This window comes from Bos javanicus, chromosome 7, assembly GCF_032452875.1.
Source record: "Bos javanicus breed banteng chromosome 7, ARS-OSU_banteng_1.0, whole genome shotgun sequence".
Lineage (NCBI taxonomy): Eukaryota > Metazoa > Chordata > Mammalia > Artiodactyla > Bovidae > Bos > Bos javanicus.
Genome location: NC_083874.1, coordinates 15,677,360 through 15,703,435, shown reverse-complemented (window position 1 = coordinate 15,703,435; position 26,076 = coordinate 15,677,360). Strand labels below are relative to the sequence as shown.

Sequence of the window (26,076 nt, the reverse complement as noted above, 5' to 3'; positions counted from 1 at the left end):
ATAAAGGGTAGTCTGAAATGCTTTTCCATATAAAATGAACCTTTTGGATACAAGAATGGCCAAAACAAAAAGGATGTGCTTACTGTATACTGGAGGTTCAAACAGTAAAGAATCCACAGGCCATGCGGGAGACCTGGGTTCAATCCCTGGTTTGGGAAGATACCCTGGAGGAGGGCATGGCAACCCACTCCAGTATTCTTGCGGGGAGAATCCCCAATGACAGAGGAGCTTGGTGGGTTTGGTGGGTTGCAAAGAGTTGGACATGACTGAGTGACAAAGCACAAACAAAAAAGATGCTATATACTAAATGATGGAGGACCCGGCTAGACTTAGTAGCAGAAGCTTTGAGGAGTCATTAATCTGAAATAGAACAATTATTTGTAACTCTTAATGGCTGAGTGTAGTTGTACACAGAGACTTAAAAAAAAGAGAGAGAATCCCTGGCTGAATAGAGGTGAAGTAGTTTTGATTGTTTCTAATATCTGAATGAATAATGTCATCTCTCTGAGTGGTATATTATTCAAAGCAAATGTAACAGAGACTTATTAGGAAATAAAATCTGCATGCCAATTTCTTTTGGAGTCTATTTGATTCTTTAAATCTTTCAGATAATTCATCACAGGTCCTAGGAGGATAATGTAGCACTTTGGGATACCGATACAGCCTAGGAGCCCAGCACTGGAGGCCAAGATGGAGAAGGTCTCCACGGCTGCCATGACCTTGCCCTTGGTGCTGTGGTAGACGGGGAGAAGGGTGACCCAGATGCTGAGAAACACCACCATGCAGAAGGTCGGGAACTTGGCTTCACTGAAGGCATCAGGCAGGTTTCTGCCCAGGAAAGCCAAGGAGAAGGTCCCCAGGGCTAAGGAGCCCAGGTAGCCCAGGACATGGTAGAAGGCAGTGACTGAGCCCTTGTTGCACAAGATGAAGAGCTCTTTGGGCTCAGAGTGAGCGTCTATCTCAAGGAAAGGGGGAGAGGTTCCCAGCCAGACACCACAGATGATCACCTGGATCAAGGAGCACATGGGAAAGACATAGTTAGTAGCTCCTGTGACCAGCAATCATCTCATGGTTCTTCCTGGTTTCCTGGCCTTGAATGCCAGGATCACAGCCAGGGTTTTGGCTAAAACAGTGGCCACAGCCACAGTGAACACAGCTCCAAATGTGATCTGTTGGAGGATGCAGGTGGCTGTGTGGGGATGATTGATGAAGAGTAAGGAGCGGAGGAAGTACAGGAGGAGGGAGATGAGCAGGACATGGCTGAGAGCCCGGTTATTGGCCTTGACTATGGGGGTGTCTCGGTGCTTCAAAAAGACCCAGAAAACTACAGCCGTGAGAACACAGAAGCACAGAGCTGTGCAGGCCAGTGACATCCCCAGAGAACCCTCGAACGCCAGGAAGGTCACAACCCTGGGGAGGCAGTGATTTCTTTCCCTGTTTGGATACTCTCAGTCTGGGCATGGGGCACACTGCTCTGCATCTAGAGAGAGAGCAGACTCACCATTTCATTATCCCAATTTTTATTTGTAAGACACTTAAATATGTAGGAAATAAAAATATACCATCTTGTGCAGTGTGCATATTGATCTTCTCTGATGAAATATTCAGACATATTAAATTAGAAAGTGTTGCTGAGAAAGTTAAAATGGAACTTTTGTACCTTCTTGATGGGAATGTAAAATGGTGCAGCTGCTGTGAGAAACAGTCTGGCAGTTCTTAAAAATTTAACACAGAATTACTGTTAGAGTGAGCAATTCCCATCTAGGTGTATACTCCCTAAAGTTGAAGGCAGTGAATTGGATAATATCTTACCAGCATTACTTACAATAGCCAAAAAGTGGAAACAACCCTGATGCCCATTGAGAGAGAAATGATTAAACAAAATGAGGTACATACACACAATGCAAGAATGTCCTGCCTTAAAAAGAAATGAATTTATCTGCCATATGCTACAACATGCATGAACCTTGAAAGTCTTATCCTTTTGAAAGAAGCCACATGCCAAGGGAGGAATATGCTTTTATTTATGAAAGTACTTAGAATAGTCAGATTCATAGACACAGAAAGTAGAATGATGTTTATGAGGGAATTGAGAGTAACTGTTTCATGGTAACTGATGAAGTTAGAGGTTACAAGTTCTGTGGAAGAACAGTGGAAAAGGTGGTACAGCAATAGAAATTTATTAATGTCCTTGAATTGTACTCAAGAATAATTAAAATGATAAATTTTAATGTGATATATATTTGAGTGCAATAAAAATGAAGACATCAAAAAATGCATAAATACATGAATTGAGAAACTAATGCCTAGTGACTCCTTTCCCAAAGTGCTCAGTATTCTTTCCATGGAAATAGGTAGGAGGTGGAGTTACTGTAGACCATTATGAAATATTTAACCTGTGTGGTTGGAAACATATCTCTTGACACAACGCACAAGTGGAAGCAGCAAACAGGTTGTCCTTCCTGTGGGGTTTTTCTGAATCCTGGAATGTAACTCTGGCTACACACAGATATCAGTGTCTGGAAGGAAAGAGAGAGAGTCTTTGGTCAAATTTGGCACATGGTTAGCTGCTGTCAGAGGATGTCTCTATTTCTCTCAGAACGAAGGATGTTTCCTCTTCTGTGACATCACTAGGTCCCCTCCCCAATCCCAGCCTTGTCACCTTCTCCAGAAATCTAAGCATGAGATACTAAGAGATGTTTCCACATTCTTTCTTCTGAAATATTTATGAAGACCACCCAAATTTTACCAAAGTATTTCAAGGTTTTTGTTTCATATATTCCTGGCAACACAGCTTGACTTTCTCTTGTTAAACCACCTAGTCCAAACATCTTCTCAGTGCAACTATCCCTGTGATCATAACACTGAAGTTTTATGTGCAGAAAACTATTTTCTATGCTCTCCTATTGGCCACATACAGGATGTAGGTTTTAGGTCAAAGAACCTAACAATGTGGAAAGCAGACACACTATGAAAAATGGCTTCATAAACAATAAATGTAGACTGTGAAGACACCAACTGTGAGAGAGTGTTATGAACTGCAGGTTGTGATTAACACAATTCATGGCTCCTGACAGGAATGGCACAGATTTGTAAAAACAATTCAAAATACTTTTGTGTGCAAAATGTTAACACATAGAGAACCACCTTAAAATTAGCCTGAAGTTTTCAAATGTGGGAAATTTTGTGAAAATAGTAGTCAGTGCTTTGAAATACGAATTAAAATGAAGTTTGGCAATCCAGTAATGTGCATATAACCATAGGAAAGTGTAAATGGAATCTACAAAGAAATAGTTAACATTCATAATCTACTGGTGTTTATCTAAACATAAGAAGGGAGTGAAGGGGGGTGGTCCTAAGACGGTGGAGGAATAGGACGGGGAGACCACGTTCTCCCCCACAAATTCATCGAAAGATCATTTGAACACTGAGCAAATTCCACACAACAACTTCTGAACGCTGGAGGACACCAGGCACCCAGAAAGGCAGCTTTTCCCTTCAAAAGCAGGTAGGACAAAATAGATAAAAAGAGAGAGAGACAAAAGAGTTAGGGACAGAGACCCATGCCAGGAAGGGAGTCGTGAAGGAGGAGAAGTTTCCAAACACCAGGAAACCCTGTCACCAGCAGGTCTGTGGGGAGTTTTGGAACCTCAGAGGGCAATATAACCGGGAGGGAAAAACCCAAAACCCACAGATTACACGCCTAACTGCAACTCCCAGTGGAGAAGTAGCCCATACGCTTGTGTCGGCCAGCAGCGAGCAGGGGCTAAACAGGGAGTCGTGGGCTGCATGCTTAGGGTAAGGACCAAGCCTGAATGTCCTGAGGACAATCTGAGGGAGCTAACGTGAGATAGCAACCCAAACTATGGGATAGGCAGAGAGAAAAAGAAAGAGAACTTTCCCTCGGAAAGCTCTAACCAAAGGCACTGCCGGGCCTGCTCACAGAACAAAGGACTGAGCAAATACCAGAGGAGAGCTAGCGGGTTGTGGACCGGTCCATCCCCACGCCGGAGGCAGAGAGGCAGGCAGGCAACAGCCAGAGCCGGAAGGTAAGGGGCAATCTCGGCCCCAGAGAAGGCATCCTCCACCAAACTGTGAGCAGGCCCTCAGTTGCTAACCAAGTCTTCCTGGGATCCTGGACGGTTGACATCTGCCAGAAGGGTCGCAGTCAGAGATCAGCTCCCCAGAAGAGACACATCTGAGATGGCACTCTTGCGGTACACCCAGGAAACTGAGGGGCTGGGACCCAGGAGGTGATAAGATGCACCAACCAGCTGGGAGAATGCGCTCACCAAGCACCTGGTCGCCTGAGCTGCTCGGACCGGGGAAGGGGACAAAGTGCAGGCCCGACTAAGTCTGTGCCTTTGTGGAGTACCCAAGCACCTGAACCTGAGTAGCTTAGACCCGGGAAGTGCACACAACCCAGGTCCCACTTTAGAGAGTTCCCCTGCAGAGCAACCTGGAGCCTGAGCAGTGTAGACTAGGAAAGCACACACGCCGTGAGCGGCAGCAAACCCAGTGCGGCCCAGACACTGCAAGCAATCCCCACAAATGCCAGTGATATTTGTTTGCGGTGTTCCTCCCTCCCCACAACACAACTGAACAAGTTAGCCTAAATAAGTGGCCACCTTCGCCCCCTTGTGTCAGGGTGGAAATTAGACACTGAAGAGACTTGCAAATAGAGGAAGCCAAAATTAACAAAGAAGAGGGAGGTGCTCTGGAAGTGACAGGTGCAACAGATTAAAACCCTGTAGTTAGCACTGATTACATTGGAAGGGGTCTATAGACCTTGAAAAGAAGTATAAGCGGGAACAAGGTACTATCTGGAACTGAACTGACCCCAAACTGCCCTCAACAGCTGCAGAGAAATTCCTAGATATATTTTACAATTTTCATCTTTAAATTAAAAATTTTTTATTTTTAAGTTCTTCATTACTCTTTTAATTTTCATTTTTATAACCTACTATTACCTTGCAAAAAAAAAGACCCTATTTTTAAAGCAAATTTCACATATATATTATAATTTTGTGATTTTTGTTTTGTCTCTTTCATATTTTTATTTTTGAGAGTCTAACCTCTACTCTAGATTTTTAATCTTTGTTTTTTTGCTTTTTGTTATCAATTTTGTAACTTTAAGATTCTAATCTTCAGCTTTGCACAGTGGCAGTATCGTAGATAATGAGGTTTATCCAAGCTGCGATTATTGCTAATTGAAAAGAATCTAATCTTCAGTACCCATTTTTACTTAGGGGTGTGATTACTGCCTTGATTGCTATTTCACCTTTTGACTCTCCCTTTTCTCCCCCAGGTCACCTCTATCTCCTCCCTCCCCTTCTCTTCTCTACTTAACTTTGTGAATCTCTCTGGGTGTGCCGGGCTGTGGAGAACACTTCAGATCAGATCAGTCGCTCAGTCGTGTCTGACTCTTTGCGACCCCATGAATCGCAGCACTCCAGGCCTCCCTGTCCATCACCAACTCCCGGAGTTCACTCGGACTCACGTCCATCGAGTCAGTGGTGCCATCCAGCCATCTCATCCTCTGTTGTCCCCTTCTCCTCCCGCCCCCAACCCCTCCCAGCATCAGAGCCTTTCCCAGAGTCAACTCTTCGCATGAGGTGGCCAAAATACTGGAGTTTCAGCTTTAGCATCATTCCTTCCAAAGAAATCCCAGGGCTGATCTCCTTCAGAATGGTCTGGTTGGATCTCCTTGCAGTCCAAGGGACTCTCAAGAATCTTCTCCAACACCACAGTTCAAAAGCATCAATTCTTCAGCACTCAGCCTTCTTCACAGTCCAACTCTCACATCCATACATGACCACAGGAAAAACTATAGCCTTGACTAGATGAACCTTTGTTGGCAAAGTAATGTCTCTGCTTTTGAACATGCTATCTAGGTTGGTCATAACTTTCCTTCCAAGGAGTAAGGGTCTTTTAATTTCATGGCTGCAGTCACCATCTGCAGTGATTTTGGAGCCCAGAAAAATAAAGTCTGACACTGTTTCCACTGTTTCCCCATCTATTTCCCATGAAGTGGTGGGACCGGATGCCATGATCTTCGTTTTCTGAATGTTGGGCTTTAAGCCAACTTTTTAACTCTCCACTTTCACTTTCATCAAGAGGCTTTTGAGTTCCTCTTCACTTTCTGCCATAAGGGTGGTGTCATCTGCATATCTGAGGTTATTGATATTTCTCCTGGCAGTCTTGATTCCAGTTTGTGTTTCTTCCAGGCCAGAGTTTCTCATGATGTACTCTGCATGTAAGTTAAATAAACAGGGTGACAACATACAGCCTTGACGAACTCCTTTTCCTATTTGGAACCAGTCTGTTACTTAAGAAACTTCTTATTGGCTAGATTGGTCTCTCCCCTTTTGACTGCCCCTCTTCTCCTCCTGGTCACCTCTATATATAACTCTGTGAACCTCTCTGGGTGTTCCAGACTGTGGAGAGCACACAGGGAATTGATTACTAGCCACACTGGTCTCTCCCCTTTTGCTTCTTGGTCACCTCTATCACCCTCCTCCCTCTTCTGTTCTCCATGTAACTCTGTGAACCTCTCTGGGTGTCCCTCACTGTGGAGAATCTTTTCACCATTAACCTAGATGTTTTGTCATCAGTGCTGTATGGATGGAGAAGCCTTGAGGCTACTGTAAGAATAAGACTGAAAGCCAGAGGCAGGAGACTTAAATCCAAAACTTGAGAATACCAGAAAACTCCTGACTCCAGGGAACATTAATCAACCAGAGCTCATCCAAAGCCTCCACACCTACACAGAAACCAAACCCCACCCAAGAGCTAACGAGTTGCAGAGCAAGACATACCAAGCTAATTCTCCAGCAACACAGGAACATAGCCCTGAGCATCAAAATACAGGCTGCCCAAAGTCACACCAAACCCACAGACACCTCAAAACTCACTACTGGACACTTCATTGCACTCCAGAGAGAAGAGATCCAGCTCCACCCAGCGGAACACTGATGCAAACTTCCCTAACCAGGAAACCTTGACAAGCCACTAGTCCAACCCCACCCACAGAGAGCAACCTCCACAATAAAGAGGAACCACAGACTTCCAGCACACAGAAAGGCCACCCCAAGCAGAGCAATCTAAACAAGATGAAAAGGCAGAGAAATATTCAGCAGGTAAAGGAACATGATAAATGCCCAAGTCTACCTGAAAACGAATTCAGAATAATGATAGTAAAGATGATCCAAAATCAGAAAACAAAATGGAGTTACAGATAAATAGATTAGAGACAAGGATTGAGAAGATGCAAGAAATGTTAAACAAGGACCTAGAAGAATTTAAAAAGGGTCAATCGATGATGAATAATGCAATAACTGAGATCAAACAGTAGAATAACTAAGGCAGAAGATAGATTAAGTGAGGTGGAAGACAGAATGGTGGAAATAAATGAAGCAAAGAGCAAAAAAGAAAAAGAATGAAAAGAAATGAGGACAACCTCAGAGACCTCTGGGACAATGTCAAACGCCCCAACATTTGAATCATAGGAGTTAATAGTTGAAAACTTCCCAGCCACTCAAGTCCAAGAAATCTAGAGAGTCCAAAACAGGATAAACCCAAGGTGAAACACTCGAAGACATATTAATCAAATAAACGAAGATCAAACACAAAAGAGCAAATATTAAAAGCAGCAAGGGAAAGGCAACAAATAACACACGAGGGGATCCCCATAAGGATAACAGCTGATCTTTCAGTACAAACTCTTCAGGCCAGAAGGGAATGGCAGGACATACTTAAAGTGATGAAAGAGAAAAACCTACAACCCAGATTCTACTCTGCAAAATCTCGAGAACACTTCAGATCAGATCAGTCGCTCAGTCGTGTCTGACTCTTTGCGACCCCATGAATCGCAGCACTCCAGGCCTCCCTGTCCATCACCAACTCCCGGAGTTCACTCGGACTCACGTCCATCGAGTCAGTGGTGCCATCCAGCCATCTCATCCTCTGTTGTCCCCTTCTCCTCCTGCCCCCAACCCCTCCCAGCATCAGAGCCTTTCCCAGAGTCAACTCTTCGCATGAGGTGGCCAAAATACTGGAGTTTCAGCTTTAGCATCATTCCTTCCAAAGAAATCCCAGGGCTGATCTCCTTCAGAATGGACTGGTTGGATCTCCTTGCAGTCCAAGGGACTCTCAAGAATCTTCTCCAACACCACAGTTCAAAAGCATCAATTCTTCAGCACTCAGCCTTCTTCACAGTCCAACTCTCACATCCATACATGACCACAGGAAAAACTATAGCCTTGACTAGATGAACCTTTGTTGGCAAAGTAATGTCTCTGCTTTTGAACATGCTATCTAGGTTGGTCATAACTTTCCTTCCAAGGAGTAAGGGTCTTTTAATTTCATGGCTGCAGTCACCATCTGCAGTGATTTTGGAGCCCAGAAAAATAAAGTCTGACACTGTTTCCACTGTTTCCCCATCTATTTCCCATGAAGTGGTGGGACCGGATGCCATGATCTTCGTTTTCTGAATGTTGGGCTTTAAGCCAACTTTTTAACTCTCCACTTTCACTTTCATCAAGAGGCTTTTGAGTTCCTCTTCACTTTCTGCCATAAGGGTGGTGTCATCTGCATATCTGAGGTTATTGATATTTCTCCTGGCAGTCTTGATTCCAGTTTGTGTTTCTTCCAGGCCAGAGTTTCTCATGATGTACTCTGCATGTAAGTTAAATAAACAGGGTGACAACATACAGCCTTGACGAACTCCTTTTCCTATTTGGAACCAGTCTGTTACTTAGGGAACTTCTTATTGGCTAGCCTGGTCTCTCCCCTTTTGACTGCCCCTCTTCTCCTCCTGGTCACCTCTATCTCCTTCCTCCCTCTTCTCTTCTCTATATAACTCTGTGAACCTCTCTGGGTGTTCCAGACTGTGGAGAGCACACAGGGAATTGATTACTAGCCACACTGGTCTCTCCCCTTTTGATTTCCCCCTTTCTCCTCTTGGTCACCTCTATCACCCTCCTCCCTCTTCTGTTCTCCATGTAACTCTGTGAACCTCTCTGGGTGTCCCTCACTGTGGAGAATCTTTTCACCATTAACCTAGATGTTTTGTCATCAGTGCTGTATGGATGGAGAAGCCTTGAGGCTACTGTAAGAATAAGACTGAAAGCCAGAGGCAGGAGACTTAAATCCAAAACTTGAGAATACCAGAAAACTCCTGACTCCAGGGAACATTAATCAACCAGAGCTCATCCAAAGCCTCCACACCTACACTGAAACCAAACCCCACCCAAGAGCTAACAAGTTGCAGAGCAAGACATACCAAGCTAATTCTCCAGCAACACAGGAACATAGCCCTGAGCATCAAAATACAGGCTGCCCAAAGTCACACCAAACCCACAGACACCTCAAAACTCACTACTGGACACTTCATTGCACTCCAGAGAGAAGAGATCCAGCTCCACCCAGCGGAACACTGATGCAAACTTCCCTAACCAGGAAACCTTGACAAGCCACTAGTCTAACCCCACCCACAGAGAGCAACCTCCACAATAAAGAGGAACCACAGACTTCCAGCATACAGAAAGGCCACCCCAAGCAGAGCAATCTAAACAAGATGAAAAGGCAGAGAAATATTCAGCAGGTAAAGGAACATGATAAATGCCCACCGAACCAAACAAAAGAGGAGGAGATAGGGAGTCTACCTGAAAACGAATTCAGAATAATGATAGTAAAGATGATCCAAAGTCAGAAAACAAAATGGAGTTACAGATAAATAGATTAGAGACAAGGATTGAGAAGATGCAAGAAATGTTAAACAAGGACCTAGAAGGAAAAAAAAAGGTCTAATCGATCATGAATAATGCAATAACTGAGATCAAAAGCACTCTGGAGGGAACCAACAGTAGAATAACTGAGGCAGAAGATAGGATAAGTGACGTGGAAGATAGAATGATGGAAATAAATGAAGCAAAGAGGCAAAAATAATTAAAAGAAATGAGGACAAGCTCAGAGACCTCTGGGATAATGTCAAACACCCCAACATTCGAATCATAGCAGTCCCAGAAGAAGAAGACAAAAAGAAAGGCCATGAGAAAATACTTGAGATAATAGTTGAAAACTTCCCTAAAATAGGGAAGTAAATAGCCATCCAAGTCCAAGAAACCCAGAGAGTCCCAAACAAGATAAACCCAAGGTGAAACACCTCAAGATATACTAATCAAATTAACGAAGATCAAACACAAAAGAGCAAATATTAAAAGCAGCAAGGGAAAGGCAACAAATAACACACAAGGGGATTCCCATAAGGATAACAGCTGATCTTTCAGTACAAACTCTTCAGACCAGAAGGGAATGGCAGGACATAATTAAAGTGATGAAAGAGAAAAAACTACAACCCAGATTACTGTACCCATAAGGATATCATTCAAATATGAAAGAGAAATCAAAAGCTTTACAGACAAGCAAAAGCTGAGAGAATTCAGCACCACCAAACCAGCTCTTCAACAAATGCTATAAGATCTTCTCTAGACAGGAAACACAGAAAAGGTTTTTAAACTCTAACCCAAAATCAACAATTACCTTAAATGTAAATGGACTGAATGCTCCCAACCAAAAGACAAAGACTGGCTGAATGAATACAAAAACAAGACCCCTATATATACTGTGTACAAAAGACCCACAGCAAACCAAGGGACACATACAGACTGAAAACAAAGGGCTGGAAAAAGATATTTCACCCAAAATAAAGCAGGAGTAGCAATACGCACATCAGATAAAATAGACTTTGAAATAAAGGCCATGAAAAGAGACAAAGAAGGACACTACATAATGATCAAATGATAAATCCAAGAAGAAGATACAACAATTATAAATATATATGCACTTGCCAAATTCAGACTTAAATTGAAGAAAGTAGGGAAAACCAATAGACCATTCAGGTCTAAATCAAATGACCTAAATCAAATCCCTTATGATTATACAGTGGAAGTGAGAGATAGATTTAAGGGACTAGATCTGATAGACAGAGTGCTTGATGAACTATGGATGGAGGTTCATGACATTGTACAGGGGACAGGGAGCAAGACCATCCCCAAGAAAAAGAAATGCAAAGAAAGCAAAATGGCTGTCTGAGGAGGATTTACAAATAGCTGTGAAAAGAAGAGAAGTGAAAAGCAAAGAAGAAAAGAAAAGATATACCCATTTGAATGGAGAGTTCCAAAGAATAGCAAGGAGAGATAAGAAAGCCTTCCTCAGTGATCAACGCAAAAAAGTAGAGGAAATGGGAATGGGAGAGAATGTGAAAGACTAGAGATCTCTTCAAGAAAATTAGAGGTACCAAAGGAACAATTCATGCAAAGATGGGCTTAATAAAGGACAGAAAAGGAGGGTTCAGGATGGGGAACACATGTTTTAAAATTATTAAATTAAAAATTTTTTAAATAAATAAAGGAAAAAAAAATAATAAAGGACAGAAAAGGTATGGACCTAACAGAAGCAGAAGATATTAAGAAGAGGTGGCAAGAATACACAGAAAAACTGTACAAAAAAGATCTTCAGGACCCAGATAATCATGATGGTATGATCACTCAACTAGAGCCAGACATCCTGGAATGTGAAGTCAAGTGGGCCTTAAAAAGCATCACTATGAACAAAGCTGGTGGAGATGATGGAATTCCAGTTGAGCTATTTCAAATCCTAAAAGATGATGCTGTGAAAGTGCTGCACTCAATATGCCAGCAAATTTGGAAAACTCAGCAGTGGCCACAGGACTGGAAAAGATCCGTTTTCATTCCAATCCCAAAGAAAGGCAATGCCAAAGAATGCTCAAACTAGTGCACAATTGCACTCATCTCACCTGCTAGCAAAGTAACGCTCAAAATTCTCCAAGCCAGGCTTCAGCAATACGTGAACTGTGAAGTTCCAGATGTTCAAGCTGGATTTAGAAAAGGCAGAAGAATCAGAGATCAAATTGCCAACATCCACTGGATCATCAAAAAAGCAAGAGAGTTCCAGAAAAACATCTATTTCTGGTTTATTGACTATGCCAAAACCTTTGACTGTGTGGATCACAATAAACTGTGGAAAGTTATGAAAGAGATGGGAAAGCAGACCACCTGACCTGCCTCTTGAGAAACCTATATGCAGGTCAGGAAGCAACACTTAGTACTGGACATGGAACAACAGACTGGTTCCAAATAGGAAAAGGAGTATGTCAAGGCTGTATATTGTCACCCTGCTTATTTAACTTCTATGCAGAGTACATCATGAGAAATGCTTGGCTGGATGAAGCACCAGCTGGAATCCAGATTGCTCGGAGAAATATCAATAACCTCACATAAGCAGATGACACCAGCCTTATGGCAGAAAGTGAAGAAGAACTAAAGAGCTTCTTGAGGAAAGTGAAAGAGGAGAGTGAAAAAGCTGGCTTAAAGCTCAACATTCAGAAAACTAAGATCATGGCATCTGGTCCATCACTTCGTGGCAGATAGATGGGGAAACAGTGGAAACAGTGGCTGACTTTATTTGGGGGGCAGAGATCAGCCCTGGGATTTCTTTGGAGGGAATGATGCTGAAGCTGAAACTCCAGTACTTTGGCCACCACATTCGAAGAGTTGACTCATTGGAAAAGACTCTGATGCTGGGAGGGATTGGGGGCAGGAGGAGAAGGGCACAACAGAGGATGAGATGGCTGGATGGCATCACTGACTCGATGGATGTGAGTCTGAGTGAACTCCGGGAGTTGGTGATGGACAGGGAGGCCTGGTGTGCTGCGATTCATGGGGTCGCAAAGAGTCGGACATGACTGAGTGACTGAACTGAACTGAACTGAAAATCACTGCAGATGGTGATTGCAGCCATGAAATTAAAAGATGCTTACTCCTTGGAAGGAAAGTTATGACCAACTTAGACAGCATATTAAAAAGCAGAGACATTACTTTGTCAACAAAGGTCTGTCTAATCAAGGGTATGGTTTTTCCAGTAGTCATGTATGGATGTGAGAGTTAGACTGTAAAGAAAGCTGAGTGCCAAAGAATTGATGCTTTTGAACTGTGGTGTTGGAGAAGACTCTTGAGAGTCCATTGGACTGCAAGGAGATCCAAACAGTCCACCCTAAAGGAGATCAGTCCTGGGTGTTCACTGGAAGAAGTGATGTTGAAGCTGAAACTCCAGTACTTGGGCTACCTGACACAAAGAACTGACTTATTGGAAAAGACCTGATGCTGGGAAAGACTGAAGGTGGGAGGAGAAGGGGACAACAAAGGATGAGATGGTTGGATGGCATCACCGACTCGATGGACATGAGTTTGGGTAAACTCCAGGAGTTGGTGATGGACAGGGAAGCCTGGCGTGCTGCAGTCCACGGGGTCGCAAAGAGTTGGACATGACTGAGTGACTGAACTGAACTAAACATAGGAGCACCACAACATGTAAGGCAAATGCTGCTGCTGCTGCTGCTAAGTCACTTCAGTCGTGTCCGACTCTGTGCGACTGCAGAGATGGCAGCCCACCAGGCTTCCCCGTCTCTGGGATTCTCCAAGGAAGAACACTGGAGTGGGTTGCCATTTCCTTCTCCAGTGCATGAAAGTGAAAAGTGAAAGTAAAGTTGCTCAGTCGTGTCCGACTCTAGCGACCCCATGGACTGCAGCCTACCAAGCTCTTTCGTCCATGGGATTTTCCAGGCAAGAGTACTGGAGTGGGGTGCCATTGCCTTCTCTGAGGCAAATGCTAACAGGTATGAAAGGGGAAATTAACAGTAACACAATAATAGTAGGAGACTTTAATACCCCAGTCACACCTATGGATAGATCAACTAAACGGAAAATTAACAAAGAAACACAAACTTTAAATGATACAATGGACCAGTTAGACCTAATTGATATTTATAGGACATTTCACCCTAAAACAATGAATTTCACCTTTTTCTCAAGTGCACACGGAACCTTCTCCAGGATAGCTTACATCCTGGGCCATAAATCTAGCCTTGGTAAATTCAAAAAAAAATGAAGTCATTCCAAGTATCTTTGCTGATCACAATGTGGTAAGATTAAATGTCAACTACAGGAAAAAACTATTAATGCAAACATATGGAGGCTAAACCATATGCTTCTGAATAACCAACAAATCACAGAAGAAATCAAAGAAGAAATCAAAATATACAAAGAAACAAATGAAAATGAAAACATGACACCCCAAAACCTGTGGGATTCAGTAAAAGCAGTGCCAAGGGGAAGGTTCATAGCAATACAAGCTTACCTCAAGCAACAAGAGAAAAATCAAATAAATAACCTAACTTTACACCTAAAGAGACCATAGCAAAAATCAACAAAGCTAAAAGCTGGTTCTTTGAGAAGATAAATAAAATAGACAAACCATTAGGCAGACTCATCAAGAAAAAAAGAGAGAAGAATCAAATCAACAAAATTAGAAATGAAAATGGAGAAATCACAACAGACAACACAGAAATACAAAGGATCATAAGAGACTACTATAAGAAACTATATGCCAATAAAATGGACAACTTGGAAGAAATGAACAAATTTTTAGAAAAGTATAACCTTCCAAAACTGAACCAGGAAGAAATAGAAAACCTTAACAGACTCATCACAAGCACAGAAATCAAAACTGTAATCAGAAATCTTCCAACAAACAAAAGCCCAGGACCAGATGGCTTCACAGCTGAATTCTACCAAAAATTTAGAGAAGAGCTAACACCTATCCTACTCAAAGTTTTCCAGAAAATTGCAGAGGAAGGTAAACTGCCAAACTCATTCTATGAGGCCACAATCACCCTAATACCAAAACCAGACAAAGATGCCACACACAAAAAAAGAAAACTACAGGCCAAAATCACTGATGAACATAGATACAAAAATTCTTTAAAAAATTCTAGCAAACAGAATCCAACAACATATTAAAAAGATCATATATCATGACCAAGAGAACTTTATCCCAGGGATGCAAGGATTCTTCAATATTTGCAAATCAATCAATGTGATACACCACATTAACAAATTGAAAGATAAAAACTATATGATTATCTCAATAGATGCAAAGAAAGCCTTTGACAAAATTCAACATCCGTTTATGATAAAAACCCTCCAGAAAGCAGGCATAAAAGGAACATACCTCAACATAATATAAGCCATATATGATAAACCCACAGCAAACATTAGCCTCAATGGTGAAAAATTGAAAGCATTTCCCCTAAAGTGAGGAACAAGACAAGGGTGCCCACTGTCACCACTACTATTCAACATAGTTTTGGAAGTTTTAGCCGCAGCAATCAGAGAAGAAAAAGAAATAAAAGGAATCCAGATTGGAAAAGAAGAAGGAAAACTCTCACTGTTTACAGATGACATGATCCTCTTCATAGAAAACCCAAAAGACACCACCAGAAAATTACTAGAGCTAATCAATGAATATAGTAACGTTGCAGGATATAAAATCAATACACACAAATCCCTTGCATTCCTACACACTAACAATGAGAAAACAGAAAGAGAAATTAAGGAAATAATTCCATTCACCATTGTGATGAAAAGAATAAAATACTTAGGAATAAATCTACCTAAAGAAACTAAAGACCTATATGTAGAAAACACTGATGAAAGAAATAAAAGATGACACAAATAGATGGAGAAATATACCATGTTCATGGATTGGAAGAATCAATATAGTGAAAATGAATATACTACCCAAAGCAATCTATAGATTCAATGCAATCCCTATCAAGCTACCAATGGTATTTTTCACAGAACTAGAACAAATAATTTCACAATTTGTATGGAAATACAAAAAACCTCAAAGAGCCAAAGCAATCTTGAGAAAGAAGAATGGAATTGGAGGAATCAACCTGCCTGACTTCAGGTTCTACTACAAAGCCACAGTCGTCAAGACAGTATGGTACTGGCACAAAGACAGAAATATAGATCAATGGAACAAAATAGAAATCCCAGAGATAAACCCACGCACCCACAGACACCTTATCTTTGACAAAGGAGGCAAGAATATACGATGGAAAAAAGACAAACTCTTTAACAAGTGGTGCTGGGAAAACTGGTCAACCACTTGTAAAAGAATGAAACTAGAACACTTTCTAACACCATACACAAAAATAAACTCAAAATGGATTAAAGATCCAAATGTAAGACCAGAAACTATAAAACTCCTAGTGGAAAACATAGGCAAAGCACTCTCTGACATAAATCACAGCAGGATCCTCTATGACCCACCTCCCAGAGTAGTGGAAATAAAAGCAAAAATAAACAAATGGGACCTAATTAAACTTAAAAGCTTTTGCACAACAAAGGAAACTATAGGCAAGGTGAAAAGACAGCCTTCAGAATGGGAGAAAATAATAGCAAATGAAGCAACTGACAAAGAATCAATCTCCAAAATATACAAATAACTCATGCAGCTCAATTCCAGAAAAATAAGTGACCCAATCAAAAAATGGACCAAAAAACTAAACAGACATTTCTCCAAAGAAGACATAAGGTGGCTAACAAACACACGAAAAGATGCTCAACATCACTCATTATCAGAGAAATGCAAATTAAAAGCACAATGAGGTACCATCTCATGCTGGTCAGAATGGCTGCTATCAAAAAGTCTACAAACAATAAATGCTGGAGAGGGTGCAGAGAAAAGGGAAACCCGTTACACTGTTGGTGGGAATGCAAACTAGTACAGCCACTATGAAGAACAGTGTGGAGATTCCTTAAAAAACGAAATAGAACTGCCATACAACCCAGCAATCCCACTGCTGGGTATATACACCGAGGAAACCAGAATTGAAAGAGACACATGTACCCCAATGTTCATGGTAGCACTGTTTACAATAGCCAGGACATGGAAGCAATCTAGATGTCCATCGGCAGACAAGTGGATAGGAAACCTGTGGTACATATACACAATGGAATATTACTCAGCCATTAAAAAGAATGCATTTGAATCAGTTCTAATGAGATGGATGAAACTGGAGCCTATTATACAGAGTGGAGTAAGTCAGCCCTAGGAAATTTCAAAAGACATGAAAAATAAAGGAAGTCTTAGATTAGTCCATTAGAGAGCCACTAGGTAGGTGAAAAAAAAAAACAGTTATGATTTTTTTAGCATAAGGTTCATATGGCTCCTTCTGGTACTAGTAACCTGTGTGAAGAAAGTGGGGGTGTTGTTTAATAGGTCTCTTTTGGGAAGGAAAGTAACAAATGGTACCTGCTTAAATTAAAACATCATGAAGCTTTATAACAAAATTCAGCTCTATCTTTTTACTCTTCATTAAGAATTCCACATGTTGGAAAAATAGAGTTTGGATACCAAGATCCCAGCATGTTTCTTTTAAATTTATATTAAAAGCTATTTAAAAATAGATACTTTATTTGATCTGATTATTTGATTTGATTTAATCAACAACTTGACAATATGTATTTGCTTCTTGTGTTTGAGGACAGAAATTTCTAAATATATTCTGAAATGGATTTGTAGATTCACAAAAGCCTGCATTAATTCACTTCTAAACCATGTAACTTATTTTGAGTTTATAATTATCATCAGTGTTCTCACATTTTAAATTGTTTGCAGATTTCACAGGAATAGTTATATCTAAAAATAGTTCATTTTCCAGGGTCTGTAGAATATCAGGGAGACCTCATTTCTCTTTGTTACAACAATCATTTCAATGAACATTTGGATAACGGCATATACACAACTATAGATGAAAGCGTTGGATTCTGTTATGGTAATTATGTCGATACTTTGTGACATTAAGTACACTCCTAGGAAATGTTTAGATTTTTACAGTTTTATGGTTTTCATGTTTTGTTAAGTCTCCTCTGGATATTTCACTATATTACACTCTAAACTAGGACAATTTTTCCAGCATGCATTCTAATACAAATAATTAGTAAGTAGAGACACTCCCCCATGGTGAAAGTCCCTCAGTCGTGTCTGACTCTTTGCAACCCCATGGGCTATACAGTCCATGGAATTCTCCAGGCCAGAATGTTGAAGTGGGTAGCCATTCTCTTCTCCAGGGAATCTTCCCAATCCAGGGATCAAACCCAGGTCTCCCACATTGCAGGCAGATTCTTTACCATCTGAGCCACAAGGGAAGCCCTAAAACATGGACTTTATCTAATTGTGTGGCATGCATATCTCTGGTTGAGTTAGTGTAATTGACCCTGATAGAGGTCAAATAATTAGTAGCTTCCACCAAACTAGAAAATGTGCGCACCTGAAATATTTCCATCAAACACTCCATTTCATATTTTGGTAAAAGAAGCAGAAGCAAAGCATGAGGAAAAGAAACGTGAAATGAGACAGCTGAAAGGGACAAAGATTTGGCAGAGGTCCTCAAACAGAAGACTAGAAACAGGATTGACATTCTCCCCTCAAATCAGCAACTCTCCAGTAGAAGGGCAGCTGCCAACAGAATTAGTGTTGAAAAAATTCCAGACATAACTAATAAGGAAACAAGGTGCACAAGTTCTAACTACATCTTCCACTTCTGAGGACATGGGCATGTTGATAAACATTGCAGATCCATTAGAAACTCTATGAACCAGCAAAACATGAACAGAAAACAGACTGCTTGATGCAAACCCATTGTTAAGCTCTGCTACAGAAACTCAACTAGAGACATTCATGCCACAGTTAAAGTCCACGTTTTAGGGCAGAATTTATCATTTTCCCCAGAGAAACTAATGATATAGATAAAAATGAAGGGCTTTACTGTCTTCTGACATAGTATCTACTTTTTTTCTTTTGCTTCCAGAATATTGGGCTGAATACCTCACTCTTGGTGTGGGTGAACTAATAATATTTGATGGGACTCATTTTTTTAGGGTGGAAAATCCAGGTCACTTCGGGTCTCTCCATGGAGGCACATTTCAGCAATACCTTTGTCAGCAGTCAACATTCAGGCTTAGCCACTTTCTCTAAGAGTGGCCTCAGGCCAGGGGACCAGTGTTTCAAAGGGATTATGTGCCTCAGTCTAAGGGTTCTAGCAGCAGGAGGGGCTAGGATTCAGCAGTCTCACTAATTTTAAGACCTCCAGGAACAGAGCTTGCAAATCCTGCTGGTGAATAGAGAAGGAAAGATGCATAATTCTCTCCTCTCTTGAAAGGAGTGAAGAGGGAAAATTTTTCAGATAATAGAAGGACATAGAAGGATAGAATATTCAGAATTCTTTGGTCTACATCTCTGCCACTTCTGTGCACATCTCAGATTGTTTTCAAGGAGATGAAACACACATATATGCAAATGCAAACAAGAACTTACTCATAAGGTATTATCAGTTGCTTTGGCCTTCTCAGGAAGGAGATCTGGAATACACCTGCTTGTAGTTTTAATGTATGGATGGGGGGGGAACCCACCACCACATCTCCATCTTTATACACTCTGTGCTTCAGGCAATCTGCCTAAACTTCAAACTGTATCCCACATACAGTGTGGAAAGACTGCAGGAGCAAGAAAAGATAAATCGGAGAGAATGACGTTGCAGGAGATGCCCAACCGAGAGACCAAGCCCGGTATCTAGGCTCAGCTCATGAGAAGAGGGATAGGCATCTGATCCCTGCTCTGCTCTCAAAAAGGAAAATGCCCCTCACGTCAGCCCAGCCTATGCCCACAACCCCTCTGTCTCTCAGCTTGTGGAAAACTTGCAGGGCGTGTGCCAGACTGGTGTGCCAGACCAGGGCACACTTAGAATCAGAGAGCAGGTGAGGAGAGACCTCACCGGTGTCCCCGTGACGCGAGCAGCCTGCCTTCCCCTTTTTACTGCTTCATGTTAGTTCCATGGAGGAGCTCTGGGGAGGCTCCTGTCCTGGGGCTCTGCACCTGCCTGCCTCAGTCCTGGTGAAAAGCAATGACCATGAACATGTTTTTCCCCTTCCCTCTGTGATTGCATCATAGTCTGTGACTCTCAAACTTCAGGGCTTGGGAGCAGAGAGGGAGGTGTGGGGGAGACAAGTCCATCCTGACACTGAGGGCTCTGCCCTCCTATGTCTATGATTGATGTCCCTGCACAGAACTCATGGTGGCTGTGTCAGACACACCAAAGGGAAACTTTTCTGCACTCTTGGTGAGAACGTCAATCGGTGCAGCTATTAAAAAAAAAAAAAAAAAAAAAACAGTACGGAGGTTCATCAAAAAATTAAAATTAGAACTGCTGTAGGAAGGCAATGGCATCCCACTCCAGTACTCTTGCCTGGAAAATCCCATGGATGGAGGAGCCTGGTAGGCTGCAGTCCATGGGGTCGCTGAGGGTCGGACACGACTGAGGGACTTCACTTTCACTTTTCACTTTCTTGCATTGGAGAAGGAAATGGCAACCCACTCCAGTGTTCTTGCCTAGAGAATCCCAGGGACGGGGGAGCCTGGTGGGCTGCCGTCTGTGGGGTCACACAGAGTCAGACATGACTGAAGTGACTTAGTAGCAGCAGCAGCAGCAGGAACCAGCAATTCCACTTCTGGGTATGCATCAGGAAAAAAAATGAAGCCAGTATCCTAAATAATCATCTACCATCACATGATCATTGCAGGATCATTTCCAATAGTCCAGACATGGGAAAATGACCTAAATATCAAAAGATGAGTATATTTAAAAAGGGTGATTTTATATTTTATGCATAGGTATGTACAAACCACTACCATTTCACCTTTTAAATTATTTTATTAAATCTTCAATGTACAATAGCTTCTTTACACATTACCTAAATTTTTTTAGAAGAGTGATGTTAGTTCTTATTACATGGTGATTCTAGCTAGCAGTTTTAAAAATGTTGGGAAAAATCTTGAAAAAGGATTTTCACATGTCACTCAAAATTTTAAAATTTAACATTATCAAAGAAAGAGATGCTTCTACACTCTTGAACAGTGGCCACTGGAAAGACATTTCAAAAAGAAAGAATTACGTCTCAAAAACATTTTTTATATGATTTTTTCCTCCAAGGACGGTAATTTTTTTTACATAATTAAATCAACTCACAAAATGGCTTTCTGCACATGCTCTCATGCCTTGGACCATATCACCAAATATTTATGCATGACTGAAATGAGAGTTTCCTTGACATCATTATTTCCATAGCCTGAAGCTGTTCTGTTACCTCGGGGCTCTCATTCTCCCTGATTTATACAATCAAGCCCCTGTCAAATAACAAGCTCAACATTGCTGTCTCTCCATAACCTCCACTTCCTCCATGGCCTCCTGGACAATAGTTTGCTCCACCATATGGTCTTCCCATATTCCTCCTACCACTCAGTTTCCCACTCTTCAGTAACTCGTACTTTGAAGGTTTCTGCTTATAATTTCCCAAATTATTGCAATTCTGATTTCCATCGTTCCTTCCTCCGTAGTTGATATAACCAGCTCTGCAACCCCTATCCTGGTAGCCATGTCCAGGTCCTTCTCCATCACAACCTCCTCGTCCTTCTCCATAACCAGGACTAACCCTCAAACTACCACCTCCTGGTCCTCCTCCATACCCATGGTCACCATCCCCAGATTCACCACTGCTTCCACTTCCATCAGATGCTTCTCTAAAGTCCCTTCCTCGTCCAGCTCCAAAATTTCCACCACCACCATGCAAGTATAGGAAATCAGCCTTACCTCCTCCCCTTCCTATTCTAGAATGCTGGAGTTTCTGCATTTCTGGTCTAGACAGGGCCTTTCTTACTTCTGCATGATGACCATTGATGGTATGGTATTTCTGCAATACAAGCTTATCCACGGGATCGTGGTCATCAAAAGTCACAAACCCAAAGCCTCTTTTCCTTCCAGACTCCCTATCACTAATGATCTCAATGGCATTGATTTTTCCATATTTCCCAAAGTAATCTCTAAGATGATGCTTCTCCGTATCTTCTCCAATTTTACAAACAAACAGCTTCTTCACAGTGACAAGAGCCCCTGGTATTCCATAGTCCTCTCTTGGGACAGCGCGTTTGGGGGCAACCCTTTTCCCATCGATGGAATGAGGTCTGGCCGCCATGGCAGCATCCACCTCAGCCATGGAGGAAAACGTGACAAAAGCAAATCTTCTTGATGTCTGGCTGGCGGGGTCTCTTATGACCACACAGTCTGTAAGATATCCCCACTGCCGGTAGTAGTTCCATAGAGTTTCTTCTGTGGTTTCAGAGCTCAAGCCACCAACAAAGAGTTTGCGAAATTTTTCATTATCTCTCTTATTCCTCTCCGACGGATCAGATGTTGACGTTTCCTTCTCCGCGCGCTTGGTCGCTTGAGCCATTTTTCTGAAGCTGAGGAGGATGAGGGAGATCTCAGCGACTAACAGGAACCTGACCGGTCCGGCTCCCGCTGCTCCGGAAACAGAGCCTCCAGGAGAACCTCCACGTCCTGGCCTCGGGGATGCTATTACTGCCTCTGGAGCCTCTGCCGCCCTTTTATCAGTCTTGAGCAACTTTCAATTTTTCTGCAAAACATTATTTAACAGAGTGACCTTTCCTGATGCATATTATCTTCTCTATGTTGATTTCTTCCCATTTTTAATTCTATCTGCATTATTATCTATTAATTTTACAGTTTTTCTCACAAATGGTATATTCAGTGAATAGATGACTAATATGGACTTTAAGGTTTTATGCTGAGCTATTTACCTTTTGCTTTGCCCTTACAGGGGCTTGCCTGGTGGCTTCAATGGTAAAGAATATGCCTGCAGTGCGGGAGACCCACATTCCACCCCTGGGTGGGAAGATACCCTTGAGAAGGGAATGGTTACCCACTCCAGTATTCAGAGGAGCCTGGCAGACTGTAGTCCATGGGGTCACAAAGAGTTAAACACAACTGAGTGACGAACATACACACACACGGGGAAAGTGAAGCCGGAAAGGATAAAGGGAGGAAGAAATTAAAATTACTGACGATGAAAAGATTGGTGGTGTGGTGGTTTAGTCACTAAGTTGTGTCCAACTCTTTTCAACCCTGTAGATGGGCCATAGCCCGCCAGGCTCCTCTGTCCATGGAGTTCTCCAGGCAAGAATACTGGAGTGGGTTGCCATTTCCTACTCCAGGGGAAAGCCTAACTGAAGACATACTTGAGCAGAAAACTTAATTGCAAAAAAAAAAAAAAAGAGAGAGAGAGAAAGAAAGAAAGAAAAGGACTCAAGCACAGCATGGGTAAAGAATTTTCCACAGAGGACAACAATTTAAACAAAGCAGAGCCAAGTATTGCTTCCATTTCTTGGTGATGTCGATTTTTTTTTTTTTTATCTGTCCTGTTATTCCAAGAAACTTTCAAATGCAAAACTATACAAAACTTTGAATATTTGGTAACATTAACACTTAGGATATACCTTTCAATAACATATCTTTTTCTTGTAAGAGCTAACTCTAGGAAATTTCACCAAGAAAAGATGCAAGTGGACACTGTTCCCATCAATACGGATGCCCCACTTACCAGAACAGGCTGATCTGTGAAAGAGGCTGATGCTGGTTCCCCCTGATTCGAGAGCTGTCCTGTGACCCGAGCCTGAGATGCAGACCGCCTATAGCTTGCCAGAGAAAGCAGTGACTTTCTGCCTCAGATTCCCCTTTTATGGAGGGAGTGGGTAACCCAATCAGTGGATTTTTCAAAGACACACCCTATCTCAGATCAAAGGGATTTAAGAGATTCTTCAGTCTTTATACACAAATGCAAAAATAGGAGGCTGTTAACACTGTCAGAAACTACCCTAGGTGAAAAAAATGGGATTTCGTTGTTGGCACCATGGATGAGAATCTGCCTGCTAAAGCAAGGGACACAGATTCGATCCCCAGTCTGGGAAGATTCCGCATGCTGTGAAGCAACTAAGCCAGTGTGCCAGCTCAACTACTGAGCCCACACTCTAGAGCCTGTGGTCTGCAACAATAGAAGCCCCTGCTGCTGCTGCTGCTAAGTCGCTTCAGTCATGTCCGACTCTGTGCGACCCCATAGACGGCGGCCCACCAGGGTCCCCCGTCCTTGGGATTCTCCAGGCAAGAACACTGGAGTGGGTTGCCATTTCTTCTCCAATGCATGAAAGTGAAAAGTGAAAGTGAAGTCGCTCAGCCGTGTCCGACTCTTCGAGACCCCATGGTCTTCAGCCTACCAGGCTCCTCCGTCCATGGGATTTTCCAGGCAAGAGTACTGGAGTGGGGTGCCATTGCCTTCTCCAATAGAAGCCCCAGTTCACTGCAATTAGAGAAAGCCCACATAGAGCAGGGAAAACCCAGCACAGCCAAAAAAGAAAAAAATGTTTAAAAAATGTAATACATCTATGTATGGAGTGGTATTTGCAGTTCCTATCAACAAGTTCATCTTTCGTTTTTCTCCCACTATGGATACAGTCAACAAAAATAGGAATAGAAATTTCTATCTATATACAAAGATTTCTAGAAACTGATGTTATAATAGCAAAAAGGAAAAATAGAGACCTTTTGAATGTTTATCATTAATTGTTGAGGTTGTTTATTCCCTAAGTCCTGTCTGTGACTCTTTGTGAACCCCTGGACTATAGCCTGCCAAACTCCTCTGTTCATGGGATTTTCCAGACGAGAATACTAGAGTGAACTGCCATGTCTTTCCCGGGGGATCTTCTCAACCCAGGGATCGAACCGAGGTATTTTGCTCCAAAATGTTAGTTGACAAGTCTGTAATGTCTATATCACACAGCCATTCTTTTAAAACGTTAGTATTTTGTACGTTTACCCTTCAACTAATTCCTGGTTAATGTTTGATGATTTCAATCACCTTACTCTTTTCTGATCCTTTGACGTAATTAGTCTCTCTACTCCCTTTACCTCCCTAGACTAGGGTTTAACACTTTTATTAATCCACTTTTTGTCTGGAAACTTGTCAGTCACAATCATACACACATCAGTGTCTAGTTACATTAGTGATTACAGTATAAATCCTTCACTTAATAGTCTAATACAGATAATTTTTTTTAGCACCTTTTCCAAATGCTAATAATATCTTAGAACACTTTCAATTCCATTTTAACTTCCTTGACTCTTCTATTACTGTTGTCATTGTTTTAATGCTACAGATATTTTAATGTCCCTGAGATAAACCTGGGGGCAGGAAGAGAAGGGGACGACAGAGGATGAGATGGCTGGATGGCATCACTGACTCAATGGACATGAGTCTGAGTGAACTCCGGGAGTTGGTGATGGACAGGGAGGCCTGGCGTGCTGGGATTCATGGGGTCGCAAAGAGTCGGACACGACTGAGCGACTGATCTGATCTGATCTGATCTGAGATAAACCTAGAAGTGCTTTATGAAGAAAATTTATTCATAATTATTTTGAAATTATCCTTTCTTTTCCTATTCATGCTTTTTGCATTCCTGGTTTTTAATATAGAATTATTTTACTTTGGACTTGACAACTCACTCTAGTATTTTGTCTAATTCAATGTTGTTCATAACGAAGTGTTTCACTTAAGTTTTGGCAGACATCTTTACTTGGGGCAATGTTGATTCTGGGTATAAAACTCTAGTTGGATTTGATTCTTCTTAGCTTATTAAAATGGAGAAGGCGATGGCACCCCACTCCAGTACTCTTGCCTGGAAATCCTATGGACAGAGGAGCCTGGTAGGCTGCAGTCCATGGGGTCGCAAAGAGTCGGACACGACTGAGCAACTTCACTTTCACTTTTCACTTTCAGCCATTGGAGAAGGAAATGGCAACCCACTCCAGTGTTCTTGCCTGGACTTAGCAGCAGCAGCAGCTTATTAAAAATGGTGCTCAAGGGATTTCCCTGGTGATCCATTGGTTAAGATTCTGAACTCCCAACTCAGGGGGCACGGGTTCAAGTCCTGGTTGGGAAACCAAGATCCTGCATGCCTCTTGGCCCTATCCCACCCCCCACCCCGGCAAAAAAGTATAAAAATAGTACTCTCTCGTTATCCACCTTATTTTATTTTTCCTTAGACATCACCAATTAGCCTTTTTCTTGCTTGTTTGGTCTCTGTATTCTCTAAAAGTGCATTACATTAACTTTGGCTTCTAGACCATATTTTAGCTCATTATTTTATCCTGTGTATATACAATATTTGACTCAGGATATTAAGTTATTGCAACCATTGGGTGATGTATTTTTAAACCATGCATGTGTATTTTCACTTCTAATT

At 41.9% G+C, this 26,076-nt stretch overlaps 2 protein-coding genes and 1 pseudogene across 2 annotated transcripts; 1 reads left to right on the top strand and 2 right to left on the bottom strand.

The window, feature by feature from the left end:
- Nucleotides 1-545: 545 nt before the first annotated feature.
- LOC133252075 (vomeronasal type-2 receptor 116-like) lies at nt 546-5,239 on the bottom strand. The gene is given in 2 exon segments (XM_061424808.1): nt 546-1,480; nt 5,236-5,239. Coding segments are annotated over 2 exon segments (939 nt in total).
- On the top strand, nt 5,150-5,279 carry LOC133252247 (U4 spliceosomal RNA; annotated as a pseudogene).
- Nucleotides 5,280-20,630: 15,351 nt separating this feature from the next.
- On the bottom strand, nt 20,631-23,894 carry LOC133250712 (heterogeneous nuclear ribonucleoproteins A2/B1-like). The gene has a single exon (XM_061422256.1). It carries the CDS (start codon nt 22,212-22,214, stop codon nt 21,096-21,098), a length of 1,119 nt encoding a protein of 372 aa, XP_061278240.1. The 5' UTR covers nt 22,215-23,894; the 3' UTR covers nt 20,631-21,095.
- Between the last annotated feature and the right edge of the window lie 2,182 nt (nt 23,895-26,076).

Bases quoted from the DNA above. Each gene is read 5' to 3' on its own strand.
- LOC133250712 (XM_061422256.1), bottom strand. From the start codon at position 22,214: ATGGCTCAAGCGACCAAGCGCGCGGAGAAGGAAACGTCAACATCTGAT.